Genomic DNA, 19380 nt, shown 5'->3' with positions numbered 1-19380 from the left:
ATACAATCTGTGGAATGTTTGCAAGGATGTTTGACCATGACATGTAACTTCACCTCCACCCACCCATCCATCCGTCCATCCATCCATCCATCCATCCATCCATCCATCTCACCATCTGGTCGTCCATTCCATTCCATCCAAGTTCTGAGCGGTGTGTACTGTACTATTTAATTATTGACATTGTTTGTATTCTTGGGATTTATTTCCATGATGAATCATGTAGAAAAACAAGGATACTTTTTTTTATTGCAGTGTGGACAACAGAATATTAATATTATTATTAAAAATATTAATATTAGCTTTAATATAATATCTCCAGTTTATACTTAAAGACAAAACTAGTATAATGTAAGTGGCCATTATTTATTGTTCGATACACTGACTTCAATAGGACGAAATAAAACTGTACAATGGGTAAAATAAATATAATTTTTATTTTAACTTATGCACTTTTTTAAAGGACTCTTTCGGTGGTAGTTTTGCACTTTTCAGTTGTATCATCGTTTAACATAGAGTTAAAAAAAAAATCTAAAATAATTCCTTTGGTTTCACCACGCCTTGAACGGAAACAGGTGGTGCCTAATTGCAGCACTACAGTTGCAACGGTCGTGTAGAGCATAAACACAAAGCATCAAGAAAAACAATAAACAAACGATAAACAGTGAACCAGAGGCTGACGACAGAGGCGCAGGTGAGTATGCTCACACGAATTACCCCCGGCAGGAAGTAAGACCGACACACAAACCTAAAATATTCATATAAATACAAATATTGTTATATAAAAATGCATAATTAACCGTCTCCTGCACTTTTACAGGCATTAATGACTTTCAAAGATTGTACTTGTCAGCCTGCTTTAATGCGTTGCGCCACAAAGAGGCACTAAAGCTCCGTCTTGGGACTTTGTGTTTTGTTTTTTTTCCTATGACTCAGTTGTGAAAACCAAAAACGGGTGCAACTACGTTGTGAAAGACTGTAAACCCATGTGAATCCCGGTGTTGTGTGTGGCTTTTTGGCTTGTTTTCGTGCAGCGCACGACTGCAGCACATGCAGTGTTTGCGTGACATGTGTTTGTGCTTCGCTCAGGGTCGGTCACTTCTCATGCAGAGCGCGTCTGCGGAGAGAGCAGCTCCAGGATCTCTGCGTCTCTGACGGGCTGTCAGCCCAGAGCTGAGCTGAAAAGTCTGGAAACATCATCATTCACGCGTTTGTTTGTGTTTGTGTAGACAATCAGTGGGAGTCTGGCTGAGGTCCAGGGTTTAGTCGGAAATTCGGCGCATCCGCCTGCTATTGTCAGGAAACTGACGGGAGGCACCAACGTGTTTTGAATACAGAGGGAAGAACTATTGACACCTACAACCAGAGCCAGTCTGTCGTGCGCCGGGATACAGCTGAGAGGACACCGCCGCCAAGGATTCAGCCGCGCTCCATCACTTTAAGCAGTGAGGTTCTTGTTAAATATCTTCACCTTATCTTTCCTGGCTCCATCACGGAGGTGAATCTGGCAGCCTGCCATCGCGTCTCCTCCGTGCGCACAGAAAACCAATAGATTTACAGCGAACAGGAGAAAAAAAAAGGCAGAAAGGAGAGGGGGTAGAAAAGAGAGAAACAGCCCAGTCAGGCGAGACCTTCTGTTGCTCTGACATGCTGTAAGTTGTCTGCTGTGGACTGAACCTACATCATGGCTTCGCTGTACCAGAGATTCACCGGGAAGATCAATACCACCAATTCGTTCCCGCAGCCACCCGAGGCCAGCCGTCTGTTGGGTGGACATGTGGTGGAGGACGAGAACGCGGCCAAGAGCCCTCAGCAGAGAGTGGACGGCAGACCCCCCGTCCAGTACCGCAAAAAATGCGTGCGAGAGGACGAAGATGTAAGGACCCTTATGATTTAAACGTCAACAATAGCAGCTGCCTCATCACACGCTGCAGACACATGTAGACCTAGTGTAACCAGTGGCCTGTTGACTGTGTTGGAGATCTGTAGTTTGAAGGTCGGAGTTTTAAAAAGTGTGTGCATAGAGAGTGCTCTTCTTTTTGTTAATGCTCTGACAGCTGCACGTTTGTCTGTTTTGGTGTGTGTGTGTGTGTGTTTGTCCCTGTGGCCGATGCCATAGTGTGAGAACACAGGAAAAAGACTGTAAACAATGATGTTGTTACTTTGTTGACACAAGTTGTGAAACGGAAACTGTGTAATTTATGGAATTAGACACATGTCTAGTTATAGACTTTGGTTGCAAAAGGAATTCTTGGAAATAGATCAGAACTTCACCTTTGCTGTTTAATATCTTGATATTTCCAAACTGGGTCTCTGGTTACTATATTGAAATCCATCACAGTGGAGAACCTGACCATAAATCTGTGACAGAAAAGAAAATGTTGACCGAGGCTGTAAATCTCTTGTGAAGTGGCTTTAGTTTTAAAGACTTTAAAGACAAGTGTATCGACCGACGGTTGAAACCCCCTGGGCTTTTCTGGTCTGTGATGAGGTGACAAAGACAACAAAAAAAGTGTTTTTGACATGGTGTCAGTGCCATTTCTCAGTTGTGTGTGCAAAGCCCTGTTTCCACTGGTGTCTTCATGCTGGTCAGGATCGTGGCAGTTGGTGTGCCAAAGATTGTTTACAGAGTTGAACTTCTGCAAGGTCTGTCAGACGAAAGGTTTCTGAGACAACACCTGACATGGTTTTGTAAATCTATTAAAAGTAAATGTAACAGAACCCCACGTTTGTCTTCAGCTGTGTCCCTCTGGAACTGTCCGTGGTGCTGAATATAGTTTTTCACAACACTACAGTGTGTGACCAAAACATAGTGCCAATTACATTGCTCAGTGGTTCACAAAACAATTATGGTTTGATGCTGTACTGCTGTCAGTAAATCAATATCTGGTCAAAAATTGAACCCCCCCCATCCAGCCCCTCCAACGGTGCTACGCTTTGTGCGTGTTGTAAAACATGAAAACAAAACTGCTGTCTGATTTTGCCTTTCTTCCCTTTTCCTTTGGTCATTAAAAATTATATATTTTTCATCCATAAAATGTAGCTTCAGCCTGGATGGCATGGGTTTGAGAGCCTGGCTTAGAGTGTAAAATGAAACATTTTCATGCCCTTCCTTTGAGTAGATTTGTGAAGCATTGTAGACAACCTGATGTGTTTGTTTGCAGAGACATTGTGTGCCTCCCTGGAGCTCTCCATGGTACTGAAGGACAGGTCTTTAAGCACACATCAGGGCTAAACACTGTTGTTTAGCCCACACTGTTGCTCAGTGGTTGACAAAATGATTCTGATTTGGTTGTGGTCAGAAAATTGAATTGTGAAAATTTCAGTTACAATGTTGTAAACAAACAAAAGAAAAAAACCCCAGTGTGGGTTAATTGTTGCCTTTTAGAGGTTGTTTGCCCTTTGGCCACATAGTCTGATATTTAACAGTGGTCTGCCTGCAGTGGATTCAATTTTTATTCCTGTATTATAGATCTGTTGTATCTGTAGAATGATATGTTGCTTGACACCGGTTCAAACCTACAGCAAACACGAATGGGCTTCAGTGGCCTTTTATCTGTAAGTTACTGCTGCCAAACCGGGGGATGTTCCTTTGAATTATTAATGGTTGTCACACTGAAAATCAAGAGATAATGTTGCCAACAGGCTGAACGCTGACAACACATCGGCTGTGAACGGCAACACTGGGATGAACAGTAGTTACCAAGTATTTCCCACATTTACAACTTGTTTCAATGGAGTCTGTGATTTTAAAAGAAATCCTCTAATTAATTTCTGTAGTAATTAAGGAAGCAAAATCAGGAGCTGTTATGGATTTTTACATCTTTGTTGTTGGCTATGCACTGTTAACCTTGAAGTCACCTTTTAGCTGTGTGTTCCCCAGAGTCGTGCTGATGCATGAAATTGCCTTTGCCTCAAGAGAGGGGGAGACTATTCCAATGAGTGCTATTTCCAGCCTTATTTGCTACTGTGAAAGTCTGGATTAGCTCACGTTGTTTCCATTAAGTTGCACTTAGTTTCCATTGAAATGGTAAAACTTTAAATTGAAGGAGTATGAATGTATTTTCACCTGATCAGATATTCAGCCTGCTTCTCAAATCGCTTAGCCCCAGGTGTAGGTTTAGTGGTTTGAGGCAGTGTTTGGCACAAAACTGTAAAAAAATAGAGAGAAAAGAAAACATTATTTCCTTTGAACAAGTGTTTATTTGTTTACTGGGTTGTTTTTAAGCTCCTGAGCTCGAATAAAGGAAGCCCTGCATATTTGTGGGAGAAGTGTGTGTGTGTGTGTGTGTGTGTGTGTATGTTTGTGTTGTGGGATTGATTAATTGTTGCTGAATTGTGTGCGAGCAGCGGTGTTTTGTGGTTTGAGTCACCTGCAGGGAAATATCAGCAGCGCCAGCAGTTCTGTCCCCTCCTCAGCACCTTTTTTTTTAAAACTGCAAATAGAAACCAGGGTGTCCTTAATTAGGTGAAATATGGTGGTAATTTACTTTCAGACAAATGACTATTAATTTTCCTTAATAGAGACATCACACCAGGGAACATGTGGCCATTTCTTTTAGTCTCTGTCTCACATTGCTAAACCGATTCTACAGGTTTCATAGTCGGCACACCGTGATGAGTGACAGAATAACACAATGGACGATGACTTCCTCACGAATGTCTGCCAACGTCCCACTGACATTATCATATTCATGCACCTCAGGCTTTTATGTACATTTCTCAAAATGCATTTATGCCACACATATTTGTTATTCGTTCGTTCGTTCGTTTGTTCGTTTGTTCGTTCCATAACTGCGATAACGGCTAAATTTCTTTGACAACATCTGCGTCTACAGAAATTGGAGCAGTAGCGCCACCTCTCTTTTATTTTCTCTTTTCTTGAACCTAATATATTGATTTCTATTTCTGTAACCCTAAAGCGCATTTTTTCGTTTTAGGCCGAAATACTTTTATCACCTAAATCCCACTGCCGAAACATTATGACGACGCAGGCAAAAACTGCGGCCAGCGTGGGCTCGTCAGATATCCAAACTTCTCTTTTTGACTAGGCAAAACTGCGTTACAGATATGTGCAATATATATCCAACTTAGCGTTTAAATGTTAAAACGGCTTGCCATAAGAGAGCAGTGTGCCAGATCTGTCTATCCATCTGTTGGTCGGTCGAAGGGAGGCACCAGTCTCTCATAACTGTAGTATTGGAACAACTTTCACACAGTGGAAAATTTGTAGTATCTTTTTTAAAGAAAATGTACCTTACAGGATAAAAAAAAAATATATATATACTTTGGCGGCACTCAGACAAACACACGCACACTGTGTCCTCACATGAACCTAACATATCAGTTTGCATCTCTCGTCTCTCCCTGGTATAAATTAGGCAGAAAATGTTTAACAAGGGAAGAGGGGGAACAGTGACACGGCGTGGGCTGCTCTTGTTCTCCTTGTGGCTCATTGTGTGCTTCACATTCATGTTACTCAATCAAGTGTGTGTTTGAGTGACTGCACTTTATGTGTGTGTGTAAGTGAAAAGATTGGAGATAATCACTGGGCAGAGAAAAAAGATTAAGAGTAAAGTACAGCAAAGATTTCTTCTCTATTCAAAACTTGTCTGGAAATGGGAAGACGCCTTCACAAAGACCACCAGGGCGCTCTATTGCGTTACATTATAAAGTCACTACCTGCAGTTTTTGCTCAAGGCTTTAAGGCTTTGAAAGTAAAACTTATAAAACTTACACAACTTCTATTGGGTCACAGAAGTTCAATAATAATAATAATGTTTTTATTTTTCTACACATATTAGACATAATTAATTAAAGCTCACAAGGTGCAGTTGTTTTCTTCTTCTTGTTGTCACATCTACGTGCCTTTCTCGACTCTTTGACACAAGACTAGGCTGCACTATTTTGATTTTTTTTGATGATGTCTGGTGAAATTGTAAAATTCCCAATCTGCTGAAATATTACCATAAAGCAGGGTCAGACTTTTTTTTATTAAGACAGAGGATTTATTAGGTGAAAGAAAACATCAGGGTAAAATGGAGATTTAGGATAAAAATTATTCAAAGGGACCCAACAGACCCAACAGTCATTCAGGCGTGGTCAGCTATGGGCAAGGAGAAAAGATCCTCATGAGTGCACTGTTTGATGTAACCTTGTCAAGTAAACCATCACTGGCCGTGGCCATAAAAAGTTGTTTTCCATATTCCCCACAATGGTGGTGGAAAAGTTGTTGCTTGCTCATTTAAAAAGGCTTCTGTGTGTGAGTGCTTGGGAAATATCCCACATTTAACAATTCTTTACAGAATACTAGTCCAAGCTCATCATACAGGCTGGGAAATCTGGACTATTTAAAATGTAAGTGTTCTGTCAAATCGTGTCATTTCTGACTGATTTTGGCCAGATTGCACGTCAGTTGGGTTTGACTCTCGACCGTCATCTGTCTGATGACTTCCTGTTTTTATTGGACATTTGTGGAACATAACCAACAGTTATGGAGCAAAATTAGCATCAATTTTGAGTCCTACTCCTGTCCATATGGAACATTTATATGCTTTATTAACTCCCTTGAAATGATGTCGTGGCTACAGCAGTTAACTGTCTGTGTAGTATTTAGTTTTGAGCGAGCAATGGCCGACTGGTGCTATGAGACTGAATCAAAACAGTTCAGCTGCAGGTAATAAAAACAAAACAATCAACTGAAAGCTGGGCAAAATGTTTCACGGAGCCAAGAGGGAGTGAAGATTAAAATCTCACTGAGCAATTCCTCTCCCTATGTGGCTGCTTGACTCTTTGTTGTTGTAAAACACACTGAACCTGCGCAAGGCTGGTTTGAAATTCAATCGATTGGCCTACAGGAAGCAGGCTGGTGCAGGCAAACCAAGAGTTTGATAACACCAAATTAAAGTGAGGCCAGTGCGGGGTTAGAAAGTATGCGAGCCACTGTGCAGCGAGAGGCAGACAAAGCAAATGTGCTGTCACCAAGAGCGGCTCCTCCCCTCAGGACAAACAGCATCCTCTGCAGGACCTCTCGCTCTGTGTTGCCATGGTTGCAAAGGTGGAAAGGGTGAGGCTGCACAGACACGGCATGTGCACACACTCACACAAACACATGATGTTGGGTTGAGTGCCATCTGGTGATGACACAGTGAATGTCTCAGATTGCACACTGTGTGCTCTCCCGTGTAACATGCAACAGGCTCCGTCCAGTTCAACCGAGATGTTTATTTTTCAGTCTCTGAAAATTGGCGTTCTCTCTGTGAATCGTTTAAAGCCTGTGTGCTCATGGACCGTTCGCTGAGATCAGATTTTCCCCAATGGGCGTCTCAGCAGGACATTCATCTCCCACGCAGCACCTTAGCGATCTGTCATCGATCACTGCACTCACCACCCTGCTTCATCTCCCCGCCCCCCGAGCAGAGCTGTCAGCAGCGTGTCAACAGGCTGCTCTGCCTCAGCTGCAGGGCGGTGAGGCTGCTCCTTTTCCTTTTGATGATTTACAGTATTATTACGCAGGCTGTAAATGATTGATGCTGATCTTCAGTGACTTGCAGTGGAACCATAGAGCCTGTAGAAGTAAAGGGTGGAGCCATAAGGCTTCATTTAAAATGGACTTGTTGCACTTTTGTTATAATGGTGTGTAAAGTTGTCTGCTTGATGGAGTACGATTAAATAGTAGACAGTAGAGTCTTATTGTTTGGCTTAAAGTAATATGTGAAGCAGTGTACGGGTATTTTATTGGTTTTAACGTGTGTAGATTTTCTGATCACATCCAAGTGTACACCATTGTGATCAGACTTTTACCACACCCTCTTACCTAACTACGAAAACCAAAAATACGTTGTACGTCTGCAGTTCTTCTGAAAGGTTACTCGGCCTCCTAGCAACATCACTGCAGTCCCACTAATGAGTTCTTTTGACCTGGAGACACGGGGACCTTTTCTAAAGCAGGTGACGATGTAATCATTTGCAGCGTGGGTACATACTAGGGTGGTCCCTTTGTCAGAAATACTTCCTTAGGGTGGGTCTCCAAGTACATAATATAAATAGTAATTGATGAATAAATAAAATATGTGAGCACAAATAGTATTGGTTAAGTGTCAACAGAAAAGTGACTTGTGAGGTGTGAGCGCCTCATCTGCTATCTGCTCCTCATCTCTGTATTATACTTGAACCATTCGTAACATAAGAACATTATACACAATTACTTTAACATGTACTCCTCCTACTGTACTTTTGTTTATATTCCTGTGCTTCTCCTTTGTCGGGTTAAGTGGAAACTGTCGTTAGTAGCTTACAATTTGCATGTAAGCAGTATTTGTCCTTGTTTTCCTGAATTAGAGTGTTTCTTTTCCCCCTACTTATACTGAAAGTGAGGCCCCAGTCTCTCATGACTGCGGTAATGAAAACAACTTCCAGGCAGTTGAGGTAAATTTCTCTGACAACATCTGTGTCGACAGGAATTGGAGCAGCAGCGCCTCTCCTCCTGGCTTCTCTCAGACTCGGTCTGAGCTGAGACCAGGCAGCAGTAATCTGTTTTGTCACACAAGCAGATTCTCTTATTGACCCGACCATGATACTACAGCGACACACACCTGAGACCCACACGCAGCGCCATTTAGGAAATGTCTTAAGCCCTAATAGCACATATACTGTATACTGTGTGTGTGTATATGTATGTATGTATGTATATATATATATATATATACACACACACTTTAATTAGTGAGAATTTCCTATTCAAATCTAAGGGACATCAAGTGTATTTTTTTTTCTTGGTCTGAACACATACTACTGCAAAGTCAACACTGTCCAGTTACAGTGCAGTAAATCCCCAACATCATTCATTTAATCACCATAGGGTTTGTACCAGAGAAAATACATTACTTTAATCACTACAAACACAAGTCAACAAGCTGAACAAATGACATTTTAAAAATTACTTGGTTAATTACGCAAAGTAAATACAAGCACCGATCGAACGTTGGTTTGTTGTGCAGCGAGTTGTTTCTGAATGTTGACAATTTCCCACCAGACACTTGTTGCTGCATGAAATAGAAGTTGTTGAAATTGTTGAATATGTTAGTGTTTTGTGTCATTGAGACAAGTGGAGGGAAGGACGGCCATTAAGAATGCAGTTAGCGGAGTGGAAATATCCGCCGTAACAGGCTTGTGCTGGGATTGGTTCTCTCACAAACTGATGCCACAACTAAGCAGGCCTTCTCCAGCTCCAGGCTCTGGTATAGTCTTCTGATGAATAACACATGAGAGGGGTTTCCGTGTTGTATCCTTGGCCTGACCTCCTGTGTGTATTCTGTTCTGGACACCAGTGGAAGAGGAGAAAAGTTTAGAGGCTCCGGTCATGAAGGTAAAACATTCAAGTTTGTTATTTCTGTGAGGTCAGAGCATTTACCTATTTGCAGCATTTCAGTTGTTTGGCAGCCGTGTGCAGTGACAGTGAGTGCGTATATATATATATACTGTATATGTGTGTGTATACATATCCATATATATATATAGAGCTTCTTACCTAACTCCTGTGTACAGCCACAAGTAGGTCATTGTCACTGTGTATGGTTTATATTGTCAGTGCTTGGAAACTTTGTAAGTACTTCATCATTTTCACCAATATGTCTACGCTTTTGCTCTCAGCCCATATTCAGGCTGCTTTCCCCTGAGCTCGAGTGCTGACTTTAGTGATGATGTTCAGAGTGGCACTCATGGAGCAGAACAAAAAAAAAATAGGAGAGGGCGGGTAATGATTGTTTGTTGGAGACAACAGGGACGCTACTGAGGGACTCAGTACTCTGAAGCTGGCAGTCTGTCAAATTGTACCTCAATAAAAGATATTGGAATGAAGTCAAAACATGATGAATGATGATACATTTCCCAGTGAGACCGGCTGATGCATTATGGGACTGTACTATATAGCTGACGTACTGTGTATATTGTGGAAATTGGTGCGTTACGGAAACTATATTGGTTTCAGCCTGCACTGGGCCCAATGCAGGGGTCTTGTTGTAGGCTGCCTTCCTTTCTGCAGGGGGTTTTATAAATACCATACCTGCAGATTTTGGTCAAAATGAGCAGTGAGACTAGTGTTTGCCCACTGAGTATTAGATTAGCTATTGTACAAATGCATTATTCCAGACACCTCTGTTGGTTACTGTGGCACTGACCACTCACTGAGTTATAGGTCTGTGCAGCAATGCAACCTCTAACAGCAATTCTGTGAGCAGAACCACAAATCTAAAAACTTTACAACTACTTAATCGCCTCCTATAATCCTAGAATTGCGCCTGTGAAACACAAGAAGCTTTTGTTTTTATTCAGAGACAGTAACTTGGCAGAGGCAGTGTCCTCCGAGTGACTTATGTGGGTGCAGTCATTGGCTCAGTAAGAAGAGGTCAAGTAAACCGTATTATCTCTGAGGCAATTTTTGCACAGCAAGCAGTGAGTGAATAAATAAAGATCAGGAAAGATATTTAGTCTAAATATCTCCTCACTGAAACCAATATGCAAACTTAACACTTTAGTAAACTTCAGTGATGGAACGAGGCATTCTATTGAAGTACTTTAGATTTTACTTTAGATTTTACTTTTTATTTACTTGTTGAAATGTATTTAATTTTAAGAACTTTTGCAGCCACACATATATATGTATGTATGTATATATATATATATGGAAATTACATTGAAATGTATGTGTGAAAACTGTAGAGCTGGGTAATAATTCTTCTCCCACATTTTCATTTAAGACGACGGCACAGCTTTGTGTAATTATATTTAACCATTGAAATACTTTGAACTCTAGATTCCTGTCTTTAAAAAGTGGAAAAAGCTCAACACTTAGAACAGAGTGGCCGACGCATCTGATGCTTCATATAATATTCTTTGGGGTCACAGGTAGCGCAGCAGGTACACGCATACTGAAACCTCATAGGTGTTAGCTGCACAGGGTCAATGCGTCGTTGGTGTGACCTAAGACTTAAAGAAATTCTAGCCTGCCTCTGGCCTGTGTGAGCAGCACTGTTATCAGTGCAGAAAGCCTACGTTAAGGCGAGGTAAATTTCTCCTAGGAGAACAAGAGAGGCAGGATAAACAACTCTGGTTAAAAAGGGCCATAAAGTGACCTGGCCCTACGTGTGGTGTGTAATGCTGATCTCTGCTGAACAGTGAGATGCAGCTAATGGCCCAGGTAAGTGGTTCAGTGCTGATTGTTGTAAAGAGGATGATCGCTTTGGCTTCATTCCTCCTCAGTTGCATCCAGAGTTGTGTGTCAGAGGTCAGTGTGTTCATCAACACAAGTTCTTCCTTAATCTCTGCTGGTGATGTACTGTAGATGTGACCACACTCTGGCCTGAACTAACAGTGTGGGTCCCTGGCTTGTTTATTGTAGGGTCTCCATGATGATGTTGTTTACTTAAGGGAGCAGTGCAGTGGGGAGTAGGGAGTTTGCCAGCATACAAACACACACCTGAAAACACTGGACACACTTTTTTCACATTCTTCTATAAGATACTATTGCCATAAAGGCCATTGGTAAAAGCAGGGAATCCATATAAATGTGTTTTTCCATATAATAATGGCAAAAGTCATTGGTAAAAGCAGGGAATCCATATAATAATGGCAAAAGCACAAACTCCCTCAGCTGCAGAATCATTGGTTTATATTTGGCAGGATAATGTCTCCCTTTGTTGTGACCAAAGAGTCACCTGCAGAAAACTCTAATCAAGATGACAAATAGCTTTTTGGAAGAAAACAACTTTTCTCAAAAAATTGGTTTGCTGTTTAGCCATCCAAAGCTTCTTGTATTAAAATTGTTTATGGTTTGGGGATAACAAACAAAGTGGCTGTAAAGTTAAAAAAAGAAAACCTACGTTTGCAAAATTTTAAAAATTTTACCAAAAACTCCTGTCTTAAAGTTGTCAGAAATTAAGCAAAAATAATAAAACCTGTCAAAAATAGCAACAATTGCAAATATTAATATAATATTATTTTTTTGCTGAATTTTAGCTAGAGAATATCTAAATGCCAGCTCTAATGAATGTCAGATGTAGCCTAAAGCAAACACAGACTGCTGAAGGAAATAGCTAAAAACAAATTTAAAGTTTATTGAAAAATTAAAGAGTTGGTCCTAAATTATGAAAATCTAAAAAAAAAAAGGAAAAGAGACACAGATAGCTAAGAGGGGAAAAAAAGTTTACACATAAATAATGGAAAATTGTTCATCAGTTAATACAAGCCTGAATGGCATAACAAGTTTCTGCCTGCCTCAAATAAAGCAGAGGTTGGTAAAAACTTAGCTTGAATAACTAAAAATATTTCAAAAATATATATGAAAAAAACATAGAAATTGTAGAAGAGTAAAGTTTTTGACATGGCTAAAAATATAAAATGCCAGAGAATACCTAATAACAGGAGTTATATTGAATCTGTAGCACTCAATCTCTCTCTCTCTCTCTCTCTCTCTCGCTCTCTCACACACACCCTACCGACCTCGTGCTTCATCCTAATGTTTCTAACTTAGGGCTGAGATGCTGACGACAGGATTATTTGCGCTGAGGTTTGAGGTGTGTCTGGTTTATGACCAGGGTCATTACTCTGCATCTCTGTCTCCCTGCGTCCACATCACTCCTCACTCCCATCCCTACACTGACACACACATCACATCACATGCGGCTCTTTCACCACCATGAAAACACGCAAGCTGTCCCGGGTGGAGAGACTGTGGAAGGTGAGTGTGTCAAATATTATTAGGGACACGTGTAAGCCGTGTTTGCATTTGTGGACGTCTATTCTAATTATGCTTTTAATCAATGTGATGCTGCCGAGCGCTCGTGAAAACATTTTCTGACGAAATTACAAGCTGCTGCTGCTGTTGCTGTTGTTGTTGGGCTGGAGGAAGTGTCAGCGCACTGATGTTTATTTATTAATTTAGCTTTCAAACTGTCTGAGGACATAACGAGCACTTCAGATGACAGCCACTGATGCAAGCTGCTGTTGGTTTCCTGCGAAATCACTGTTATTACGTATGCAGTTTATACAAACTTGACAGCTTGTTAACTTTATCAGCAGAGAGAGATGCTGAAGGACGTTTGCTGTTATAAACATGCATTAAGTAGCAATGTATCGGCCTTTTATTAAGTGAAATAAATGTATGGCTTATTCATCGGCACTACCACTCAATTTGAGCTCGACCTGGAACAATTCGATTTTCTAATTTTCTTGTTTCTCGTTTCTGTGATGACAAGTCAGGACTAACCCAGACAAGAAGGACCCAGCACTGAAATACCTTTAATGCACTCTCCGCCCAGACATTAACTGTGGTTAAGCAAGGGCTGCAGTGTAATGCCTAGAGTGCTTCCTCATTCCTATCATGCATTATCAGCTTTTTTACTCGGATACATATTTAATATGCATCCCATTAGGAAGAGCCGGAGCTCCACAACACAGGCGGCGAGTTGGGAACTTTTTTTTTCAGGATGAACAAACCAAATTTGTATTTCCTCAAAAAAAACTAACCTCATCTCACTCATTTTGCAAATGTTTAAAGTATTTTTGAATTTTTTTTACTTGATGGTTAGCTCAGCGGCATGGCAGAATAAACCACGCTCAGAAACGTTGAGTTTTGCTTGGTAGCGCAGTAAGTTTTGTCTGTGATATTATCAGCATCAGCCTGGTAGTTGGTGTCAGCACAACTAGACCGTGTCAGACGTTGACAGATACGTTTGAGACGCCAGTGTTTATCAGCCGACGTTGATCCATCCAGGCGTCCTGAGGTTTTGTCTTGAGGCTACAGTTGATGCCTGAAAATATGCATTTCCTGCTCTTTACTTGTGTGTTGTGACTTAGACACCAGGTAAACTTTTAAAACATAACTTAAATCCCTGCTGAGCCAGAGCTCTGGTGATGCCTGACAGTGCACAGGCTGTCAGAGATTTCCATGTTGTTCATGTTCATGGGTGATACAGTAGACTTTTAACTCCCGCTGCTACTGTTTGCAACCACCGTGGCTAAACACTGGCAACATTGTTTACTCTCTGATGATGAGCTGTGACATCATCAAAGACAAGGACAACAAAGATTTCATCCACACAGAGCTACCACATACTATCACCAGATCCCAAAGGGACTGGCGGGGGGTTGCTACCCACAAGTCCACAGTGTTCCAGAACCCCTGGTCAAGCTCACCAGTCCAGTGAAGGTGGGATGCAGGAGCTTTGTAGCTAATTCCACCATAAAAGTATCGAAGGAGGTTGGAGTTAGAAGACAAGCTCGGCGCCACACCATCAAAGGGCTCACAGATGCTGTCGAAAGAATCAGCCGTTGTATGGGCTGCTCCTGAGAGATGACATTTTCACATATTTTTAACTGTAAAAATGTCCTGATGATGACAGGAATGACTTTATTGTTAGTAGTTTTTGTGAGTCGCTGACAAGATTTCTTTTCACCTACATTCTTCAGGACAAGGAGAGACTTAAGGGTGAGGTTAGACTCTTTGTCATTCCTGTGGGGGAGACGTGTAATTATTCAGAGTTGGTGAGAAATGATCGACAGTAATAACACTGGATTTTTTTCTTTGTCTGTGAAATATTCGTGGTGAACACGTATCACACTATCATTAGTCTTTCTTTGCTCTCGCTGTGTGTGTGTGTGTGTGTGTGTGTGTTCAGTTCAGTCCTTATTCCGATCTGCTGCAGCGCTAATAGAGAGAATAATTAATCATAAAGTAATTGAAAATTTGTAGTTAGATTCAGGTCCTTGGAGATATAGTTACGCTCGGCAATGAATATTATATTGGATGTGCAGTAAATGATGCTCGATTTAATCAGGTGTTTTAATTTGTTTCTAATCACTCCCTAGTATCTGTGTGTATTTAAAAAAAAGAAAAAGAAAAAGAGCAAAAGAACGATGATGTATCGCACCGTGTTCCTGTCCTCGTCTTGGCCCACTGACATCTTTACACCTGTGACTGCACTTTATTTGAAGATTTCTTGCCTCAATAATGTGGAGGTACAGTACACATGCTTGGTAATTCCTTCTTTATAGCCTCAGGACCGTGTTTTATGTCAAACAAATTTACATAACACCTGCACTTGCCAAAATCCCGCTCTAACTTTCCCCCTCCTCCTTTTGTTTTACTACCCTCTTGTAAGTCCTTGATGAGCGTCCATAAAGTTCATGAGGCTCGTAAGTCTGTTTTACAAGGACAGGATCAGCAGATGGGTTAATGACCCACAAATGCCTGCTGACTCACCCTGCTCATCTATATGCCTGCTGCCCATGTGCTAAACTTAATGAACTACTTTACTGTTTTACTTGTTGACATAATTTCCTCACTGTTGTCTTTTATCGCCTGGTTCATGTATATACACCTATCTGCTGTTTGCTCGGCATTTTTAAGCTCAGTAGAGTTGCCTGCGGTTGTCTTTGTAAGAACCTGCAAACTTCAAAAGGTGCTTTGATAAAGTGAAGCAAAGAAAAGATGATTTTTATCTCTCCATTCTAGTGTGTAGGCGTGAGCATATGCTGTAATACTGTGTCATAAATCTGCATTTAATCCCAATGCACAAACATATATAATGTGTATATGAAGTATGTTCACTTTATATTGTTAAATATGTTTTAATGTGTTTAATGTAGGTATGTCACTTTGGCTTGTTTATTTGAATAGTACATTTGTCAATTGAATGTAACAGTGTTTACAATGTCATTTGAATTGAATCAGATTTCACCAAGACAGAAAAGTTTGTTTTTGTGGACTTTTGCAAATGAGTATTTTTCTTCAGACACATTTTGAGACAAATGCTCTGTTACTGTGTCAAAGACAAAGAGGTTGTTTACAAAAAAACTAGGTTCTTTGAGACCTGAAAAGAAAATACTTTTGGATCATTAAAACAAACCCAAGTATTTCAAGATCATTCCTCTCTAAGCCCAGACACCGATAATTAGTTTTGGCACAGATCTACCGTCCCACATAAAAGCTCCGAAACCTTCAGAACTAAGACTTTTATTTGAGTTTGATCTTTCAGAACAGACTCCTCTACCCTGGAGATATTAGGCTTTGCCTTTTTGAAGGTGGATTGGGTTTGTGTTTGAATTAAGGTTCGAGCTGCAGACGTCAGAAAAGGGTTCTGCTACTCACGTTGATTGAAGGGTTGAGCATCAGGATGTCGCGGCCTGCTAAGATCTACTGTGGAGGCCAAATTGAAACCACACTGTGAGCCTTTATTATTGGCAAATGGAGGCTCACAGTGTGGTCTCAATTTGCTGTTTCCCTCTCACTCTCTTTTTTTCTAAGGAGCATTTTCACTTTTTTTTACTTTGGCAGCGTCTCATTTTGATCCTCTGTGCTGCTGCTTTTGTCAAACTCTGACCTGTATAGATTTTGTTTTTATAGTTGTTTGGCAACACTCACTAAAAGGCTTTGTGTTGTTTTGTGCAGATTAGTGAAGAACCTTGTAAATGCATTTGTAGGTTCCTTAGAGCAAGGGTGGGGTCACAGACAATGGTGGTCTGATGGTAAGAGTTAAAATATAAACCCTACAATAGTATTTACAGTATACATGCTAATGGCAATGGGATACAGCTAAAGCTAACACTACGCACAATTCTGCAGTTTGTGACACTGCTCTGGTGCGTTCTCATCATCCAGAAGACTGATGTCTTCCAGTCCTACCCATAAGTTAAGGAAGAATTACGTTTGATGGAAGTTTGAATGTGTCACTGTTTGTCGTGGCTTTGTCTTTGAGTATTGTAAAAATGACTGATTTACTGGGATTTTCCTCAGAAAATGTAACATCTGTAAACATCTGTAAGGTTCACAGAAAGTGGCCAGTGATAAAGTAAATATCAAGTTAGCAGCAGTTCTCTGGTTAAAACATCTTGTTTAGGCTGGAAGCCAGAAAAAAAAAGATGCAAAGTAAGTTTGAGCCAATAGGAAATCAGTGGAAACTCAGACAACCATCTGTTCCACCCATGGACACACAGAAAAGCTTTCCTGAACACACAGAATATTAAACCTCCAGGCAGATGGGCTGCAGCAGCAGGAGGACACTACAGGTGCTACTTCTGTTGGCTACTGACAGAAACCTGAGGCACATCCTCAGCAAAATCCCACGAAAAGGGATTTCTAAAAAGTTTCCTGGCAGATGAGTTTTCATTTGTGTTAATAGACACGACTGTAAAAAAGTCAATTAGAGGTTTGGTTCTCGATTGTACTGGACTGCTCTAATCTGTATACGCTGTACTCCAAGTTGAATGCGTGGGAGCGGTTCGAACATCTGGAACTCCAAGTTGAATGCGTGGGAGCGGTTTGGTTCGAACATCTGGAAACTCTGTCAGTGGTCCTCAAATGGTGGCTCGCTGTGCATTAACAGACGACTCATGGCTCGATGGTGGAACGTGGAAGGAGGCAGTTTTCCTTTCATTCAGTGTGTGTGTGTGTGTGTGTGTGTGTGTTTGGGTTTGGTCTGCAGGTGTGAATAGGTTGTCGTCTCCACGGCAATGATGCATCGACAGGCCTTTGGTGAGAATAGCACGACCTCACTTTTCACGCAGTATACTTGTATTTTGATATTGATTTTTTAAATTCCTGACATCCTTGAGTCACATTGTTCTTTGTGTTGATATTTAAAAAGAAAGTTTGTATTCTTTGCAGAGATTTTGTCTTAATTTTTCTTCTGTATTTATTTGAATTAAATGTGACACTCCATCATTTTAGATTCAGTTGCTCAGAGACCACCATCATTTGTTTGTCTACATCTGTGTGTTATATTTAAGGATTTAGTGTATATATGTATATATATATTTATTATTTTTGCTGATTAACCCTGTGAAGATGCTCAGTGTTTGTTCTTTATGGTTGAAGGTGATATGTTTAAACCACAGGCTGATGGTACAGTAGTGGTTTGTGAATGTGTCCGTGATGTGTCTGCCACACTCTGTGGCCCTAAGTACCAGCTCGGCATAAGTTAAATGTTACAGCCAATCAGAGGGCTATTTCTGGAAAGTGTTCATCCCTTAACGACCACTGTGGTTGTTAAGGGATGAACGGTACCCATCCACTGATGGCTACCTTCCCCGAGCTAAGATGCCTGGTCACAAGGATGTGCTGCTTTTCACTACCTGTATGTGTGCCTTGTATTAAATGGTTTGTACAGTCACCACATCTAAAGCCATCAGAGCAGAACAGGTAGCATTGGCTCCTAAGCCACCGGGTCAGCGCCGACTAATTGACTCGTCTTTGTGAGATCAGGCATCATTAGGTTTTTCTTTGGACCCCAGAGACGCCAGCAGCCTCAGACTCCTGTCTCCTGCTGTGGCAGTTTGGGTGTGTGGTGTTTATATTTGCCTGAGAGTAGAATTCTGAGTTTTTATTTTTGTTTTACTGCATGAGACAGCCCTGTGTATCGCACAGACTCTTTTCCTTAATTTGTTTTTGTATTACATTTGAGTGAAATATAAAATTCTTTCTTGCTTTTTTAAGATACTGTGTCAATGCAATCTGTTTTGATTTTCAGCATAAAAATCATAAAACAGAGCTGCTCCTGAGGCTTAAGCAAATGAAATCTCAACAGCTGGTTGTGCGTGCAACCATTCTGCAGTAAATGTGTGATGTTATCATATCAAATGGACCCAAATCCTCTGTGGAGCTTTTTTTTATTTTTTTTTTATTTTATCATCAACGTGATTGGTTTCCAACTTTTAAGCTTCCACAACAGAAATTACTATTTGCTTTCGTACACAGCTTTTCATTTATCCACAAATGTAAATCATACTGTTGCAAAGATGTAATAGCTTTCACTCACACTGTAATGGTTCTTGGTATAAATATCTGTAATCAACTGGGGAGAGAATATGTGGAAGAAGCGATAAACAGATAACCACCGTAGAAAAAAGAAGCCATTTTATTACGCTGAATCTTACACTTCTGTTGGAAATGTGTGTTTCCTCCAAACTGTTTGCTGCGATAAAACCCGACCGAAGTGATGTAAATGAACTTTAGATTAGACTTTATGTGCCATATGTTATACAACAAAACCACAGGCTTGGTGTTGGTGAGTAATGTGAAGCAACTGTTACCGTGGTTATTACTTAATGAGTGAATCCATCAGCGGGGCAGCCTTCCCTCTAAAACTCAAGTATTGATATGGGTCCAAACAAAGCTCAAAGGCAAAGTGAGACAAAGGCAATGTTATATTTTTTTATCGTGTGTGTGTGTGTGAGTGTTAATGTCAGGAGTGTGTGTGTGTCTGTTCTAACAGCACCGAGGAGACAATGGTAGATTAATTGTTTCCCCTGAAAAGTCCTCTCCTGGTAAAAGACCAATAATGAGTCTGATTAAAGTCTTGTGTACTCATTAATTACCTCTGTGTAATC

General features: G+C 40.8%; 1 protein-coding gene across 1 annotated transcript in view; it reads left to right on the top strand.

The window, feature by feature from the left end:
- Positions 1-486: 486 nt before the first annotated feature.
- LOC103396168 (dipeptidyl aminopeptidase-like protein 6) overlaps positions 487-19380 on the top strand; it is a 67516-nt gene continuing 48622 nt past the window's right edge. The window contains exon 1 of the mRNA XM_008334157.3: positions 487-1873. Within this exon, the coding sequence (XP_008332379.1) occupies positions 1682-1873 (192 nt within the window). The 5' untranslated portion in view covers positions 487-1681. The remainder of the gene's footprint in view (positions 1874-19380) is intronic.

This window comes from Cynoglossus semilaevis, chromosome 20 (assembly GCF_000523025.1).
Source record: "Cynoglossus semilaevis isolate Cse_v1.0 chromosome 20, Cse_v1.0, whole genome shotgun sequence".
In the NCBI taxonomy this organism is placed as follows: domain Eukaryota; kingdom Metazoa; phylum Chordata; class Actinopteri; order Pleuronectiformes; family Cynoglossidae; genus Cynoglossus; species Cynoglossus semilaevis.
Note: the sequence above shows the minus strand (reverse complement) of the source record. Positions and strands in the feature narration are given on the sequence as shown.